Here is an 18549-nt window from a genome sequence, read left to right as displayed (position 1 = left end):
ATCAATAAAACATTACCCAAACAAGACCCGAAGCTCCAACCTCCAAGAGTGCCAGCCTCATCTGGAGCTCATGATGAAGCAGGCACCCTCCTACCATTCACCAGAACTTTGGGTGCATTGATTTGGGCTGCCAAAGGAACTTATTTGCTTCCTCCTAGCTTCCTAGCAGGCAAGAGAGAGGGAGGTGACAAAGTGCCACCCCAGAGCCAGAAGAAGTTCTGTCAGACCGGGTTCCTGGTGCAAAGAATGGCCCATCACTGGTGGACAATCCCCACTAGGAGGAAGCTCCAAATTCATCCATCCTTCCCAAGTGAGGGGGGCTTACTAACCGTAGCACACAGCACATGAGAAGCAGGTGGGCAGGCACATTAGCTGGGTTGAGCATGCCAGGAGTGTCTGACTTCATACAGGCCAGGAAAGCTCTCATTCTTCGCTTCTTGTCCTCCACAGCTTTGCCAAGCCACAGCTTCTTAAGGTGTGGGCATGTCCATTCCCGAAAGATGAGTGCGGGCACCAGCTCAGGAGTCTGAGGGGACTTCCCTTTGTAAGAGGACCACTCTTTCAGAAGGACTGGAGGAACTGGAAAAGAGAAAAGGACATCAATAGGAAGGACTTAGAGGAGTGCCAAATCTCTGGCTGGCTGTGCTCAGTGTGAGTGGATGTTGGCCGGACCTCCTTCTCTCTTAGGCAAGACCTGGGGAGCCATGAGAGCTTGGCTCAGCTCCTTCCACTGCAGGGGGAATCTCTGCACTGTCTACTAGTCACTGTCTTTATAAGCCACAAGAGTGGGGGGATGTGCTGAGGGCTGCAATGAAGCAGAAGCAGCATCAGCTGGCCCCAGGACCATGGACGAGGCCCACAGCTGGCTGGTTATAGCAGAAAAACCAGCTCTCTGCCCTCACTTTGCTAAGAAAGCCAGTGGATCATCTCTTACTTTCCACTGGAAGTTGCCTGTGGATGGCAAGATGCTCCAGTCTCCTCTGGGTCTCTGCTAGGCTGAAGAGGATTCCATACACATACTGACGGGCAGGCCGGAAAAGGATGACAGCTGGGGGCAGCTCAGGATTACACTCGTCCTCAATGCACATGGGGATCTTGATTTCACCCTAAAAGGAAAAGATCAAAGGGAGCCGGTGCCTCAAAAAGCTCCATCCCACGGGGGCAGCTGGGTAGCTCAGTGGATTAAGAGCCAGTCCTAGAGACGGGAGGTCCTAGGTTCAAATCTGGCCTCAGCCACTTCCCAGCTGTGTGACCCTGGGCAAGTCACTTGACCCCCATTGCCTAGCCCTTACCTCTCTTCTGCCTTGGAGCCAATACACAGTATTGACTCCAAGACGGAAGGTAAGGGTTTAAAAAAAAAAAAAAAGCTCCATCCCATGAGCTTCAGGTAGCCTCAGGTAGCAAGAGGGCTGTGCCTGGCTGACTTCTTCCTTGCATGCGTCCCCAGCTTCTTGTATCTTCCACCTTAACGGGAAGGGACAATTGGGGACCATAATAATAATCATCACTAGCATTTCTAGAGTGTTTAAGGGTTTGTAAAGTACTTTGCCCATTATCATTTTCTTTGAACCTCACAATAACCCTGGGAGGTAGGGGTTATCATCATCCCTATGTTACAGCTGAGGAAACTGAAGCAGACTGGGATTAAGTGACCTGTCCAGAGTCACACAGCCACTAAATGCCTGAGGCTGTAACGGAACTCACGTCTTCCGGACTCTAGGCTCAGCACTCTTCCCCCTAGACATGTCACATGCCCACCAGCAGCCATTCTGCTAGGCCAGTATTCCTCACACGTAAGTATAGAGAAGAAGGGAATTCTCTACTGAGTGCCAAACATGCCTCCTTTAGAGCCAGGTCCATCCCAACTAGGCTCCACCATCGCCATCTGGACAGGAGAATAGGATATTTCCCACCAAGCAGGTAATCTATGGCATGAGTCAAGGAAAACTCCGGCTCAGTGCAATATTTGACCTTCTTAAATGAGCACCACAGTGTGACTTCTTTAAGAGCTTTGCAAAGAAAGACCCTTCTCTCTTTTCATTCCCTAAGCCTTAAGACCCTCGTGACTGATGCTGAAAGACAGAAAAATGGGCAGCCTCCAAGATGGTTAAGCCTAGGATGACTTCCTTTTATCACGCAGGCACAACATCTAAGGAGGCAACAAAGACTCTCAGGCTAGGAGAGTAGAGCCATGGACCATTAGGAGAGTAAAAGAGGATGGCCCAAGTGGTCTACGCTCTCACCTTGGTAAGGACATGGTAAATACAAGGGTACATCAGCCCCCTCCTGTGTCGGTGTTCAGCAATTCGCAAGACCTCTGGAGCTATTGAGGGCAGGGGCGGAGTGGTGATATCCATGTGGTTCCTCGTTGCCATGGATAGCAGAGATGGGATGTGGGGCTCTCCACTGCCCAGGATAGCATCTGAATTCCTGATGGGGACTGGCTGCCCCAAGCCGTGGAGCCCTTTGTCGTCATAAGCATCCTCCCCGACTGTCTTATGCTCCAGCAGCTCACTAACATGACTAGGCAATTTAAAAAGAGAGGTTATGGGGAACACCTCCTCTTATTCCTCAGACAGTGGAATAGTTTCCAGACCCAACACAACACTGGTGAGTGGATGGCTACTACTTTTTTTCACCAAAGCATTCATCTGACCTAGACCAAAAAGAAACCTTGACTCCCTCTCCTGTCAAGTATATATTCACAAGCAGGTGACACCAACAAAAAGCTACAATGACCCAATGACCCTTTTACCAAGAGAGCTCAGCCCTTGTTTCTCCTAGTCCAGCTATCATGTCTCTCTATCTTTCCGTCCCTCTCTCACCATATACACATATACACCTACCGCCTGCCCCCCTCCCCGCAGAGCACTGCTTACTTTGAACTGGTACTACTGCCAGAACCTGAGCGCATGGAGGCCTTGGAGGTCAGGGGACTCTGAAAAGTGGATGTTGAGGAATCATAGGAGAGAGACCAACTGGAGAAAGGGCTGTATCTCTTCACAGGTTTCTCAGGAAAAGGAACAAATTCCCCCAGATGATGAGGGGGAAAAAAGAGAGCTGAAGTGGACCCGGGTTGGAAAGACAGTGGCACTTGGCAAGGAAACTAGAGGACAAATCAAATGAGAAAGAAATGAGGAAATACAAACTCCAACAGTGGTTAGGGTCACTTGAGTACCCATGTCATCATGGTACCTCAAAGGCCACTGGAGAGTTACTTACCAAGGGCTCTCCAGCAGAGACAGCTCCCACGTGCTCCTGCGGGAGGGGAGGGACTCCAAACTGATGGGGCCCAAATGCTAGACGTGAAAGAAAAGACTGAGTATTCCCATCTCCCCAGCACAAAACTAGCCCTCTAAGCCCCATTCCACCCAGCAAGCATCAATACCTGGTATATATTAGAAAGTATTGTCTGGGGTTAAGCCAATTCAAAGGAAATGGCACTGAGACCTAACTAACTAGACCACCATCATTTGGAAGTCAGGAGAACTCCATTTCTGTCCACATCCCACCTCCATTCCTACACAAGCTAGAAATAAGCCTTACCTAGCAGCGATGACGGGCCCATTGGCAATGTGTGGACTTGAGTTGCAACCGAGTAGTATTCAACTGCTTTCTTGAATCGCTCAATTTTATCTTCTGTCCTAGACTAGATATTGCAATGCCATGAAAAGTAATGACTCTAAATGACTGGTTTCTCCAAATCATAGCAGCATCTAAGCACACAAGAAAATCTTTTGGCAAGGAGAGACCTGACAAATAGTTATACTAACAGAAAGTTCCTAAAGGAGACATGGAAACTCAAAAGCCACAAGAAAGCTTCTGGCCAATCATTCCAACAAATATCTCCTGGGCACAGGGCTACATGTGAGCCGGGAGAGAAAAAAAATGAAAGTTGTGAGCCATACAGGAGTCCCTGGGGGCACATGAGAGCTCCCTAAGGGGCTGAGCAGCCCTAGAGAAGGACAAAAAGAAAACCTCTCAGCTTCCTCAAAGCTACCGTGGTACACAAAGGACGAGAGGCCATCATGGCCTCCCCTTTACCCCAAATTCCAAACTTTGCTCTTTGGGGGAAGGCTCAGGGTAGGAGAAACAACATGGAAAATAATTCCCTTCCCCACTTAGGAGAGGGAATTCCAGAGGCAGGGCTAGGGGCCAGGGAAATGGAGCCATCATTTTCTTAGTTATCATGTTTTACACTCCAAGTTTAAATGCTGATCCTGGTCAATGCTGCTCAGCAGAAGCTCTGAGAGGGTGCAGTCTAAGTCTTTGGAAACTGAGTGCCCTCTAGTGTTCAGTGGGAGAATTGTGGTCTTTTAAAAGACTTATCAGGGGCAGCAAGGTGGTTCAGTGGACAGAGAACCACATCTGGAGTTGGGAGGACCTGGGTTCAAATTTGGCCTCAGACAGGGAAAGTCACTCAATCCTGTTTGCCTACCTCTTACTCTTCTGTTTTAGGAGTTGTTACTGGGCCAGAAATGAAGGGTTTTTTAAAAACCAAACTCAAAAAAGAAGGCTGTATCATATCACTTGGGTTTTACAGAGGAATCAACAGTCCCCGTGCCTTCTTCCTTCTTAGTAACCACAGTTCAGAGAGCACTTTTCAATGGCTAATTAACATAGTGATAGATGACTTTAAGGCTAGCTTTTAAGAACTGCAGTCCACCACAGATGAAAAAACAAGTCGACTGAAATTGTATTCCTAGGTCTTGGGGTGGGGGGCGGTCATAGCACCCTTCACTGATTAGTAATAGAAGTAAAGCTTTGGTTTGGTGCTTCATGATTAACCTCCAGTTTAAAAAAGAAATGTAGTCTACAAAGCTGATCAGCGCAGCTGTCTCGTGCAGTACACGGCAAGCTGCATGTTGCAGGTGTCATGTTTATAACAGAAATCAACAAGAAAAGTGGATTTACTTGCTAGAAATCTAACTGGTAAGGCAAAATCCCCAAGAGACATATAGTCTTGGAAAGCTGTCAGGACAGGTCCCAATGTTCCAGCCCCAAAGCAGCATATAGGACACAGTCAAGGGAGTGAGCTGTCCCATATCAGAGGAAATGGCAGTGGAAATAAGTACCTGTGAGTATTTGAAAACATCCTTCCCAACTACATCCAGGTTCAAAGGGTCTTTGATAGAGCCGACATATGCAGAGACGGCCTTGATCACCACATCACATGGGGGAAGAACCAATTGATTTGTGCGAAGCTAAAAGAAAATCAGAGAACAGAGAGCTAGCATTACCAAGTGCCATGGGGAATGTGCTTTCTCCTGGGAAGCTATTATCACAGGCAGGTGGACAAGACCAACAGAAAGGACAATGGCATGTATATTTAGCATCTCTCAGGTGCTAGAAGAGTTACAAACAAAGCCTTCAAGTCAAGTGTGAAGGATGACAGACGACCAATCCTTATTCCATATGAAATCAAGGTATCTCCCAAAATAAGACAAGGTAGAATGCCTGGGAGTGGGATGATTGGGGCTGGGGGATGGGGGGGAGTTACCTTCAGGGAGGCTAGAGGATGTTCGGGTCCCAACAGACTCCAATGAAAAGCAGCCAAGTCTTCATCTGGGAGAATGTGGTTACCTATAAGGTACAGTTCCCAAGAACTGATCAATGCTTTCCTAGGAAGTGGTTAATTGAAAAATAGCAGAAATGCTCATCTGAGGAAGAAATTCAACCTATACAGGGCCAGGCATCGGGATGCCAATTCAGAAACAATCTCTGTTCCTAGCCCAGCCTGAAGATGCAGGACAAGGAACACATCGATCTTCAAAGAGAGATCTGATGAGCCTTGGGCTGGCAAAAGCTACCTGGTAGCCCTTAGTAAGAGCTGTGTAAGCAACTGGAGCTGCATACCCAAATGAACAAAACCACCACTGTAAAAACCTTTTAAAGGGACCAAGGCCTCTGTCTGTCAACGTCCAGAGAGCTGCTTCAGAACCTTAAGTCTGCACTTCGACATTCTTTTTTTTTTTAAAGCTTTTGTCTAAAAAGGAAACTCAGCACCCCACCAGACCCCAGACATTGGGTGGTGTATGTCCCCCACCCACAGCCCATTCACACCCACCCATAAAAGCTACTCAGTTCCACTGAGGCCCAGAAATGTTCCACTGGTTGGCCATGAAAGCTCCAAATTACGCCGCCTCTAGGTCACTACACCCAGATGACCCCATGGCTCCTGAGGTCCTGCTCCCAAAACACATGCTGATTGGCACCAGTGGCAATGTGCAGTGAACAGCTACATAAACCCTTGGCTCTTGTTAGTTATGGCAAAATTTCCAGGTATCTCTCTCCTCTCCCCTCCCCAAACAAGAGTAGGCATTAGTTAACAAAAACAAACAAAACAATAAATATATACATATACACACACACACACACACACACACACACACACACATTCAACTATGTCTCTCATGTTTCTATTTATCAGTTTGTCTTCTAGAGGTGGTCATACCCAAGTCATTCTTCAAACAATATTTCTGTTCCCTTATATAATATTCTCTTGGTTCTGCTCATTTTCACTCTTTATCATTTCATGTAGGTCTTTCCTTGTTTTTTACAAAACGAACCTGCTTGTCATTTCTTGAAGGTACAGCCGTATTCCATCACAACCATATACCACAACTTATTCAGCCATTCCCCAATTGATGGGTGAGATCCATCAGAATGTTTCTAGTGTTGCACTTTGACATTCTAAGGGCAGGCTATGCAGCTTTATGAAGCCCCTTCTAAGGGTCTCCTCCTTCCCCTTCAAAGAATCAGGCTTTTTTCCAAAAAGTGAAGCCCTGGACACTGCACAAAGGCTGTGTTATTTCGCTCCACCATTGCCCCAAATAGCACCAAGGGGGAAATATAATGACCTCTTCCTAGCGTCTCTCCCACTTACCCAGCAGGGCAGCGAATAAGGGGAAATTCATCCGCTTCAGGCCCAGCTGCTTGGCAACTTCCTGCATGAGGAACTGGTGGGTGATCAGGTTTTTGCCATTCCAGCTGAGTCTCAGTGCATGCGAGCTATAATAGGATGGGATGTTGTAGAGTGCGTACTCTGAATCATGGGCAAGGAGGCCATGGAATCCATTTTCCTGGAAGAATGCTACCACTTCTAGGTGATGATCCTCCAGGCTCTGAAAGACCTGAAAGGGAAGGAAGATGTACACCGACACAGGAATGGTAGCTAGGCTTTAGCCTAATGTCAGGCAGGTTTACAGCCCCAAGTTATAGTTTCTCAGTCAATCTAAAAAGCAGGAAGAAAGGAGATCTACAAGCACCATCTATACTACCAAGGTGGCAATCGTCAAAACTATTTAGTCCTGGCTAAAAAAACCAGGGAAGTTGGTCAATTGAAGACCTTAAGTTTTTAAGGCCCAGAAGCAACTGACCATAGTAAAGTGTTGAAGGCTCGATAAAGCCAAGGACACCAATTACTGGTGAAAGAACTCCCAACTTGCCAAACACTGTGGACAAACCTAGAATGAAGTCTGACAGAGATCTGTAGTGGAGCGGCACTCATACATACCACATGCTGCAGTAGACTAAATGGGAAGATATAAAGAAATCACATCATAAATGAAAATTAAGGCAGCAAATACTGCACAATCACCTACTGTGTGCCAAGCCTTTTGCTAAGCACTTGGGAAGAGGAGGAGTGAAGAAACCTTTCAGAATTATGGGGAAGAGAATCCTCCTTGATCAAAGGGTGAGAAATGATGAGAAAAGATAAAATGAAAAGTTTTGATTATATGATATAATAATGAGGGTATGGTTCTGTTTTGGCTTTTTTACCAAAACAGAACAAGTGCAGTTAGAATTAGTGAGAAACAAATGTGGGGGGGGGGGAGAATCATAGCTGAAAAATCTCTTAAAAGTTCTGCTCATCAAGATGTAAGGAATAATACAAATATACAAGTCACTCTCCAATAGACAAATGATCAAAGAATATGAATATGCTGGGATCAGAAAGGCAAGTCATTTAAAGTCATGTCAAAAACACTTCTGATCACTAGTCATAAGAGTCAGGAGGTGCCAAACAAGATAAACACTCTCAGACATGAGGTTCTTTGGCTTGATTTGATTGTACTTATTTGTCATAAGGGAAGACTTCATTTTTCAAAGGGAGAATTAAAGAGGGGGTGGAGGGTTAGATATGCTTTCCCTCCCACCAAGAACATCAATTAAACATTTTAAAACTACATAGACAAGGGGCAGCTAAGTGAATGAGGCATCAGGAATGGAGTCTGGAGGGAGGACCTGAGTTCAGATCTGGCCTCAGACACTTCCTGGCTGTGTGATCCTGGGCAAGTCATTCAACCTTGCTGCTTTTCTGGTCTCAGAACTGATACTAAGATGGAAGACAAGGGTTTAAAAAACAACAACTGTAGAGAGGAGAAGAGAAGGAAGTTCAAAAGGGGCCACCAATAAACTGGACAACATTAGTAAAACTACTGTGGTCAAGTTAATAGGTACTTTTCTGGAAAAAGAACTGCTCTTAGGAGAGAAAAGGGAAATAAGTTAAATAATTTGTAAAGAAGCTTTTATTGCTATAGCCAGTTTTTTACACCATCATAGTTATCACAAATATTCTTGCCCCTCCCAGAGAGCCATCCCATATATAATAAATAATACTTTTTTAGAGAGAAGGGAAAAAACCAGCTCTACTCATCAATACATCAAAAAGTCTGGAAACACATATAAGGTAAAATGCTTCACAAAGAAGTAGGTTCATTTGGATCGTTCCTGATCTCTAGTATTTTCTTACACTCTTTGGGTTTTGCAGTGGGTGTCAATTGTTCTTTCTACTGACACTGTTACAGTTATTCAATATTTTGTTTTCTGGGCTCTGCTTTCTTCCCTCTGCATCAGTTCATGTAAATCTCCTCATGCTTCTCTGGATTTCTCACCCACAATATTCCGTGACATCACATGCTACCCTTTGCTTAGCTGTTCCCAGTCAATCAATGAGCATCAACTTTGTCCTCCATTCTTTGAAATCACAATAAGTGCTATATTTTGGAATATAGCAGGGCTTTCTCATCAATGGCTTCAGGGAGGGATATAAGCCCATAAATGGAGTCTCTAACCTAAGGGGAAGGACATTCTAGTCACTAGATTTGCATAATTCCAAAATAGTCAGGCCCTTTTTAATAACTCCACTAACAATGATTTACCATGCCTATCCTTCCATCCCTCCAACATTGACTCTGGGGTTTTTTTGGTTGGTTGGTTGTTTATTTGCAGAATTTGAGGTGGAAGCTGGGGGGGGGGTGATTTGCATTTCTCTTATTATTGGTGATTTCTGTGGTTGTGAAGACCTAGCCTTTCTCCTTTGAAGAACTGTTTGATCATACCTTTTTGCCTATTGGGGAATGTTTATATTAGTCTTCTATATATTTGTTACTTGTTTTCTATATGTTGACAACCAAATCCTCATCAGAAAAATTGAATATAAAGATTCTCCCCCATTCAGATGCTTCCCCTCTTATCCCTAGAGCATTAATGTCATTGTGTTGGGTAATCAAAGTTCTCTCCATTTTTAGTGAGTGGCCTCTTATCTCCTTCAGTTTATATCTTCTAACCAAAAACAATCACCTGTTCTTCCCTGGCAGAACCAGACTCGACTGTCTTCCAAAAACTTAAGCCACTTCTACATGAAGGCCAGATAGCCTAACCCTGCCTGGATACAAATAAGTCTGGTGAGGCAGCCTGGCTATCCGTTCTCACTGAGCAGATGGCATGTGATATTTTGTCCAACTACGATCCCCCCCTAATCTTAGAGGAGGGACATTATTTGGAGTTTCTTCCATAAGCCCCTGGCACAGAAAGCAGTAACAGAGGCCAATCCACAGTACTCACTGGGTTCAAAGTCTCTTTAGATGCTATAGGTGCCACAATGCATAAAGCACGATGCCCATTTCCGGGACATTTCTCAGATGCCCTTGTTCTCCACACTTTCTAACAACTCTGGATTCTCATTTGGTTGTGGGGTTTTGCCTGGACTCCCAGTACCCTAATGCATCAGTCTTCTCTGGGCCTGACCTAACCCAGTACAATCTCTCAGGTCACTAGAACCATAATGATTTGGCTTCTCCCTGAGCTAAGCTTGGGCCTAAGCTTCTCTGTGGCCAAAGTGGACTGAAAGGAGACGGGGGGGGGGGGGGGGGAGGAGCTGGAGAAAGAGGCATTCAGAGGTTCTGAGGGGAGACTTGAATTGGAAATCCGGAAAGATCAGCATCAAGGTAACAGGCATCCGCACCTCATAAAACAGTAATAACAAGTTGAGATTCTGGGAAGCCCATCTATAAGTCTGAATTACTGATTTTAGGGAATAGGTGAAAAGTGACAATAACAACAGTGGACATTTTGGTAGCACTTCCAAAGTTTGCAAAGAGCTACCCACACATATGATCTCAGTGGATCCATGTAGCAACCCTGGGAGGTAAGGGCTAATATTATCCTCATTTTACAGATGAGAAAACTGAGGCAGATGAGATGGACTGACTTGCCCAAGCAGCTAGTGATTGATGCTGGAGGTAAACCCAGGCCTTCCTGACTTTGGGCTCCTCTATCCATGCTCAAAGCCTACACTGGCCTCTTTGCAATCACCATCTCACTTTGACTGAAGTCTAAAACTGCAGTCGTTTTTTGGATTGCCACATTATATAGCGAACTCAACTGAGCTTGTGGTACACTCAGACCCCTGAATCCTTATTTAAAATGGCAACTGTCTCTTCAGGTAGGCCCCATCTTAAGACCCATGGGGTGGACTGATTTTTTTTTTTTTTGGAACCAAAGTATAAGATGTCCCATCTGTCCCCACTACATTTCATCTTATTAGATTTAGCTCGATGCTCTTGCCCCATGGCAAACGTGTGGAAGGGGCTACTCAGTTCCCTCTCTCCATAGGTGCCTGAGGACATTTCCCTCATTACCCGCTCCTCTGCCCAGCAGCCCAATGGGAGCACTTCCCCCCTCCCCTGTTGGCATGAGGGTTGCAGTTTGGGCATTTGGTCTCTAAAAGGGTGCCCCATCACTGCTCTGGCCTGACAACAACCTTTTGAATAGCAACTCGACCACCCAGTGGGCTGGCTCACTCTTCCGGTTTGCTATCTTCTGCAAATTGGATGAATAGGTCACAGCGCCTTTCATCAAAATCACTGAGAAAAAACAAAAGAAACAACAACAACAACAACAACAAAAAAAAAAACCAGTAGAAGGCACAGTGGTGGAAAACTCCTGTGCTGACAATGAACCATTAGTGCCTTTGCTTCAAGAAGAAGTTAGCTCAGGATCCCTGCCCCTCCATAGCTAGGATGATGATGATGACCTCTTCCAGGATCAGATCTCTGGAACCTAAGTTTGCAGACTCTTTTCTTCTGTTTATCTGCCCTCCTGCAGTTTTCTAGCACTTCCACATACCACCAGCTTTCTCTGCGACTCATAAACAGAGTGCATCTAGGCGAGTCAGTTGACCTTTACTCACCAAGCCCCAGAAAAACCGAATGAAGCTGCCCTGTTTACTAGCCCAGTCCCATCTCTCCCCTTTACCCCAAGCTAGCTGGAATGAAGGCCACCACTGACATCTTCTGGTGCTCCTTTGCAGCCTGAGCACTCCTGGAGGTTGGGGAGAAGTTTCCCCTTTAGAGTAATCCTTGTCTGTAGGTTTCGGGAGCACAACTGGAAGGACGGCCAACTGAGAAAGCCTTGGCTAGCTGCTCTGACCTACACAATCAGTGAGCCCAGCCAGCTCCGAGGCCCACTGATGAGAACGGCTTCTGCTCCCTCTATTCTGCATCAGTTCGAGTGGGTCTTCCCAGGTTTTTCCGGACTTCTGACTTGAGAAAGAAATCTACAGAAGAGGCTGCTAGGTGGCCCAATCTGGCCTCACAGCTGTGTGAGCTGGCCAACTCACTTAACCCCATTTGCCCAGCCCTTGCCCTTCTGGCTTAAGGAGAGAGAAAGACAGTCGGGGATTGGAAGAACAAAAAGGACAGGCAGCGAGAGCCTCCCGAGCATACACAAGGCCAAAGCCAGTCCCTGCCCTCCACAGGCTGCCACGTCCAACGATCTGGCAGGCAAAGCTGCAGCCTGGTCCCCACCCACAGCACAGGGTCTGGACGGGGAGGAATCTCCACTCTGGGCTCGGTTGGTTGGGAGGGAAGGAGGGGGAGGTACCTCAGGCCCTGGGAAGGGGGAGTCCCAGGCGAGGACCGGGGTTCTCACCTGGACCCGGAAGCGCAGGAGCGCCAGGCGCACGCAGTGGCTGAGGCAGGCGGGCGGCAGGAACCAGGCACGGGGTGGCGGAGTGCCCCGCTTGCCCACGTGGCCCACGATCAGCTGGGCCAGCTGGCGCTCCGTCTGGCAACGCCGGGTCCACTCAGGCAACCGTTCTTTGCCCAGACCGCCCGGAAACATGACGACCAGCTCGAGCGGGCCCCCGGAGGGCGCTGAGCACGCCTGGCACAGCGCAGCCAGGTAGCGCAACATCGAGCTCCACTGGCCGCCGCACACCCAGTCGAGGTGGTAGCCGCCATAGAGGCGGGGCAGGGCCGAGGCAGCATCCACCAGCACGCGCGCACCCCGAGGGGCGCGCGCCGGCCGGCGGCGGCGCGCACCGGCGCCGGTGCCGAAGCCTAAGCCCCGAGGGGGCTGGGAAAGGCGGACCCGCCGCGGAAGGTGCCACGTTTGCCCTTGCCCCCGCCTCGGCCCCCTGCCCCTCTCCGCCTCCACCGCCGCCGCCTCCTCCTCCTCCCCCCGTTCCTCCTCCTCCTCGGGCTCCAATTCTGGCCGCAGCCGCCGCCAGGTCGCAAACCCCGACTCCCGAGAGGAGGGCTGCCCAGCGGGGGTCTCGGCCCGCGGATACTCTGGCCGCCGCCGCCGGTGACGCCGCTGTCGCCGCCGCCGCCGCCGTCCCGGCAGCCCGGCCTCCTCGTCCTCGTCGTCGTCGACCCACTGCCGCCGCCACTGCCGCCGCCGCCGCCGCCGCCGCCGCCGCCGCCGCCACCACCGCACCTCCTCGTCCTCGTCCTCCCGTCGCCTCTCCTTCTCGTCCTCTTCGTCGTCGTCGTCCTCTCGCCGCCGCCGTCGCTGCTGCTGCTGCTGCTGCTGCTGTCGCTGGCGGGACATGGTCCGTGCCAGCTTCAGGAGATCCACGGACACCACCGCGCCTGGACAGCGCTTCTCCAAGAACTCCTGGAAGGACTGTACCCCCATGATGGCCGATCGAGGGCGAGGCCCAGCGAGGCACAACACGAAGCGCGGGCACTCTCGACTGGGGGAAGGCGCGCGGCTGAGGGCAGGGGGCACGAGGGCGCGAGAGTCGGGAAGATACCAGTGAGCCGGCAGGGGAAGAAGGAAGAGGTACGGGATATACCAGTGAGCCGGCGGGGTTGTATGGTTAGTGTCACTGAACCGATGGGCAAGCAGGGAGCACGGAAAATGCTACTGGGTTGAGGGAGTGGCCCCTGGGCGGAAGGTGCCAATTCGACTGGGGGGAGAAGGAACTTGGACCACGTCGGCGCGGCAGAATGAGCGGGGTCTGCCGCGTGCGTAAAGGCGCGCTCGGGCGCTCGGGGCCCCGCCCACCTCCATCCTCTCCCGTCCCCTCCCCTCTGAGAGCTTAAGCCGCGCGCCCCCCCCCCCCTCCCCGCCACTCCCCTCTCAGGAAAGAATCAACACTCCATGAACACAGCCTTTATTTTCCTTTTCGAAATAAAAATTCCCCCCAAAGAAAACATTTGTCATGGTTGAATACAAATGAAACAAAAGTCACAGTTTTCCAGAAGCAAGACTCAGCCCCCCTCCCCTCGGACAGATTGGGGAGGGGATTAGAAAAGGGTGGCCTCCCCAGTTCACTGGCCACCCCTCTCCTGGCAGCCGGCCTGCTTCTTCGTTTTAAGTGGAGGGAGCAGAACAGAAGCTCCCCCCCAACCTGATCCGAGTGAGGTCCCCGCACGCACAGACGCTGCCTAAGGAGTCCCTAAAAAGAAAAAGGCACCTTCATTCAGTAGGGCCCATGGCTTCGGCTGGAAAAGGTTGTGCCAAAGTGGCATCCCACCACTGGCGCCAAGCTCCATGTCCCCCCTCCCCTCCACTCTTTTTTCCTTTGGCTTGCCCCCAAGAGAGCCACTATAGCTTGTTGGCCCTCAGGGGGACAGGGTGCAAGTATTACTGCCTATTCTGAACCACTCCAAAGTTCCTTGAAAACCCTGCCCAATGGCTCTGACTCGTCAGAAAGACCACCAAGAGCACCGCCCCAACCCAAGCCCTAAACACTACTGTCCCTTTCTCTCTATAGGGCCTACCTAGACTGGGGTTCAAGGCTATCTCTTTCATATTCTTAGCTTCACATTCTGCTTTGTCTACCTGCTTGCCCCTCTTACAAGGCCAAAGTAGGGCTGTGTGCATGCCAATGGTGGTTGGCTCCATTCCCTCCATGCTGAATTGGGGGAGGCTGGCGCAAGACCAAAGCATTCAAAATGCTTTAGGCCCTTGTAGAAAAATACCCCCCCTACCCCCACCCCACATCCTCTGAACAAAAGGGAAGATTGAGCAAGCAAATAGAAAACGATTGGTCAATGTATTTCTGGAATGTCCATCCAGTGGCAAGGCCCATCGACTTAGCAGAGGAAACACTGCAAGCAGGGCCATGTGGCTGCCCATCGCTTACTAGGTCTTCCTTCCCAAATCCAACCAGAAATCAAATGGAATGGAATGGAATGGAATCATTTTGAAGCACCCAGAGACAGTAAAGAGCAAATCCAATGGCCCTCCAAGCTTTGGTGTTTAGTAACATGGTGAACATCAGGTCAGCATGGCTTTGCTTTTCCAATGATCTCCTGTTGTATGAAAAGCTAGCTAGGCATCTGGAAAAGGGGAGGCATGGGATTGTCTGATTCGCAACATTCTCCCGAGTACTGCTTTTTAAACTCATTTCCACGGGATTAATCACCACAAATCAAGTTGCAACATTCCCTCCCTCCATAATCCATCTCCCCAAACTCCCAAAGCTTATTTCAACCGAGATGTACAGTTCATGCCACTTAACTTGCAAGAGGCTGGTGATGAGGAGGGCGGACTGCCCCCCCCACCCCAAACTCACAGTCAGCTTTGGAATGAGGGGATCCACCAGGCTTAAAGAAATACTGAAAATCAATCATCTCCCCCTTCACCACCCCCCCCAAATAAAAATTCACAGGCAACAGCGTCAACTTGTGCACCTCCAACAGCACTGAAAACGAGGTAGATAAAGAAAAGTAACTGGACTAGAACCGAACCTGGAGTTACCAAAATGATCCATTCCATCAGACTGTACATCTCCATCCACACACAACCTAAAAATCATAGCACAAAAGTGCCCATCCAGCTTTGCTGTCAAATCATGAGAAGTCATGCTTAATAGAAAATTGGCAAAGGGGTGAAAAACAGAACAGGTATTTGTCACGGAACAGCAAATTCTTAGAAATACCAAGGGATCTTTTCCTCAGATTTACACTAATGGCTGGTTTCCTACTCTCACAGCATGTCACCCAACTTGACAGACACAGTAGTGGATACTTACACATTTAGGGATGAAGATACAGTACTATGCATCAGACTTGCACTTTTAGGGACACACATGGTGATTGGACATAGAACATACTGGCCCCCAAATTCACTTTCCTCCCAATGGCATTCTCAGTGTGGCCTTCCCTTGTGGCATCTAGTGCCCAATGGAGACCATCAGGTGTGGTGGTGGAGGTGGCACCAAGTTTGGAAACAGTCTCCCAGCTGCCAGAACAGACTCTTGGGAACACTGAGATGTCTTTATCATCTTGACTTCACATTTGGGGGTAGGGGGGGAGAAGGGGATGGCACAGTTATCTGATTTAGCAAAATTACGAAATGCAAAATTCCTAAGTAGAAAACTAGCCAGTATTTACAAAGTGCCTAGAATCTGAAGGCAATCTTTTTGAATAATGGAAAAAAAAGGAAATTGAAGACAGTGATGTAAGTTTTTCTCAGCTTGACCCAAACTCAGTTTTAGGTATTTATGTATGAGAGAGAGAGAGAGAGAGAGAGAGAGAGAGAGAAAGAGAGAGAGAGAGAGAGAGAGAGAGAGAGAGAGAGAGAGAGAGAGAGAGAGAGAGAGACAGAGAGAGAGAGAGAGACAGAGAGAGAGACAGAGAGAGAGAGATTAGACAGATACACCCATACAGCTCTCTCTCAAGTTAGCCCTAACTGCTGTGTTCACCATGGAGACAGCAGGCCATTATCCAACATCTTCAAACAAATCTTCTTCCCAGTAAAAACCTGAAAAGATTCGAAATATCACAAGGCACTGCAAAAAGTCTGCAGGCTAACAAGAATGATGAAAAAGAGATGGGAACCAGAGGGGACGCCTCCTAAACAAAACCCTTGCTTAGTGGTGCATCCCTCCTTGAGGGTCCATCCAGTTTGAGAGCATCAACTGGGCCGCCTTCAGAGGCTTCAAGCTGTAGCCCAGTTTTGAGTTGATTCACAAAAGAAAATGTAGGGTCATGGTTTGGAGGGACGGTTCCTGATCAAGAGGGCACTGAATGCTATGTCCTGACTGCATTAGAGTATGAAAGCTTGCCAAGGCAGGCTGCGCCTTTGAGCAAGCAGAGAAGAAATTTTCAGCTATCTGAAAGCGTACGTCATGGATGTTGGAAAAGCTGCTGCAAAAGAGTACACTTTATGACTGCAGTGGAGGCTGACAGGTAGTATGCTAACCCACCACGCCATCCCCACCTGACCCCAGGCAGAATTGTGACAAGTGCAGGGGTGGCCCTGGCAGGTTCTCTTTAGAGCAGAGACCAAGTGAAAGCCATCCCACTGGTCTGTGCTAACAGATAGACCAATAAGCCCCAGGACACAATTCTTAGGCGCATGTGTTCTTTAAATCCTATTTGTGATGGGTAAAAAAAAAAAAAGTTGACTTGGGAAATATTTATTTGAAGGATTCCTTAATGGAAATGGGGAAAAAGGACCCAGAAGGGCCTGAAGAGAAGGGGAAAGGGCCTAAACCGTTTCAAGTTGGAGGGAAAGAGTCCATGTCTTCCTAGGTGCCTGGAAGGCCGGCTCTTTCAGCTCAAAAGGCTGAGCCCAGGGTAGCTTTGGGAAAGGAAAACAAACCATGTCCACCCTCCTCAAAAAACTGCTTGAGCTGCCCTTTCTTCTGGGGAGTTATTTTAGAGACATTGTTACCAAGTGAACCATTCCCCTCCCTTCTCCCACACTTTAGACTTCGGCTGGCTCCTGAAAGGGTCTCCTTGTATCACTGGAGGCCAGAGACCAGGGAATTTGAGGGTTTCACCTGGAAGGCTCCTCCCCTCCAAATCTGGGTGAAGTACATTTCCTGCCAAGTAAATGCACAAAAGGAGGAAGAACCGAATCCCCCATCCCAAAGAACCTCATGAAGATCCAGGATCTACAGCCAAGCGCCTCTCTTGGCTAACCCTAACCCAAAAAAACCATGTAGTGTGTGTGTGGCATATAGGAAAAAAGGAGCTCGTCAAACCAAACCCCTTGAAAAGAATCAGGGAACTGATCCAATTTGTGGCTATTCCCTGCCCCTACCCCTTGGACCCCAATCCCAACCCCAATGTAGAATGACACTCAATTCCTCTGCCCAAGACAATGGAAATAGAAGCCCATTCTGAAGGGAGCATGCCAAGGATTCACCAGCAAGATGACTCCCTCCGTCCATGCCCCCAAAGGCGATCACAGTAAGCCATCCCCAGCGGCCCAGGGTGATGAGCCTTGGCCAAAACTCCGCATAGCAGCACGTGAAAAAGTCCATCAGGACTGGAGCTTTGGGAAGTCAGAGTGTGGCTCCTGTTTTGTGAGAATTATCTGAAGAGGCCCCTGTGAAATTTAGGGCCAAGGCTTACCACGCTGAACGGTAGCACTAAAAGATGAGGGGGGGGAGGGTTGTGCCAAGAGGCTGGTGGGTATTGGGGAGAAGAGCTCTCAACAACTGCAAGAGACTTTCCTAGGGATGGGGATGCAAAAGGCAAGCTTACTGAAGCATTTGGACCAGCATTTTTAAAAAAAAAATCATCAAGTATCAAAGAGGAATTAGGGTCTGGAGTGAAAAATGATTCCTGTGCGCAGCACCCACTGTACAAAGTGCACATCTCTACAGAATGACAAGCACACCGTCGCCCGGGGATGAGGTGGGGGTAGGGGTAGGGGTAGGGGGTGGGGCCTTCCTGACCAGAGGCCTCACTTGGGGCCGGGGGGCCCTGGGGCCGAGTTCTGCAGTGGCGCTGCTGGAAAGGCTGATAAATTCATCCCAGGCTGGAAAGGCCCCACTGCTTGGCTGGCGATCACTACAGACTGTGGGGTTGTTCCTGAAATCCCCACCCACTGCACTGGATACCCGGCGGCCCCCATGCTGTTGTATTGGCAGGCATGTGGCACTCCATAAGAAGACAAGGCTCCAGGGAAGGAAGGAAGGGAGATTCCTTGTGGCAAGGCTGCTGGGACAGGGCCCCGGATTTGGGACAGAGATGAGATCCAGGCTGACGTGTAACCCACTGCAGATGAAGCATT

General features: G+C 48.9%; 2 protein-coding genes across 9 annotated transcripts in view; both read right to left on the bottom strand.

Moving 5' to 3' along the window:
* FAM120C (family with sequence similarity 120C) overlaps nucleotides 1–13672 on the bottom strand; it is a 26446-nt gene extending 12774 nt beyond the window's left edge. For both annotated transcript variants that reach the window (XM_056809059.1, XM_056809060.1), the window contains exons 1-10: nucleotides 12217–13672; nucleotides 6887–7133; nucleotides 5501–5583; nucleotides 5076–5204; nucleotides 3547–3649; nucleotides 3223–3299; nucleotides 2880–3106; nucleotides 2244–2523; nucleotides 935–1106; nucleotides 330–579 (exon numbers count right to left, since the gene is read on the bottom strand). In XM_056809059.1, coding sequence (XP_056665037.1) covers nucleotides 330–579; nucleotides 935–1106; nucleotides 2244–2523; nucleotides 2880–3106; nucleotides 3223–3299; nucleotides 3547–3649; nucleotides 5076–5204; nucleotides 5501–5583; nucleotides 6887–7133; nucleotides 12217–13206 — 2558 coding nt within the window. In that variant the 5' untranslated portion in view covers nucleotides 13207–13672. The remainder of the gene's footprint in view (nucleotides 1–329; nucleotides 580–934; nucleotides 1107–2243; nucleotides 2524–2879; nucleotides 3107–3222; nucleotides 3300–3546; nucleotides 3650–5075; nucleotides 5205–5500; nucleotides 5584–6886; nucleotides 7134–12216) is intronic.
* Nucleotides 13672–18549, bottom strand: part of WNK3 (WNK lysine deficient protein kinase 3) — a 65237-nt gene continuing 60359 nt past the window's right edge. For all 7 annotated transcript variants that reach the window (XM_056809040.1, XM_056809041.1, XM_056809038.1 and 4 more), the window contains one exon: nucleotides 13672–18549. In XM_056809040.1, coding sequence (XP_056665018.1) covers nucleotides 18220–18549 — 330 coding nt within the window. In that variant the 3' untranslated portion in view covers nucleotides 13672–18219.

This window comes from Monodelphis domestica, chromosome X (assembly GCF_027887165.1).
Source record: "Monodelphis domestica isolate mMonDom1 chromosome X, mMonDom1.pri, whole genome shotgun sequence".
Lineage (NCBI taxonomy): Eukaryota > Metazoa > Chordata > Mammalia > Didelphimorphia > Didelphidae > Monodelphis > Monodelphis domestica.
The sequence above is the reverse complement of the archived record's forward strand: the minus strand, read 5'-3'. Positions and strand labels throughout refer to the sequence as shown.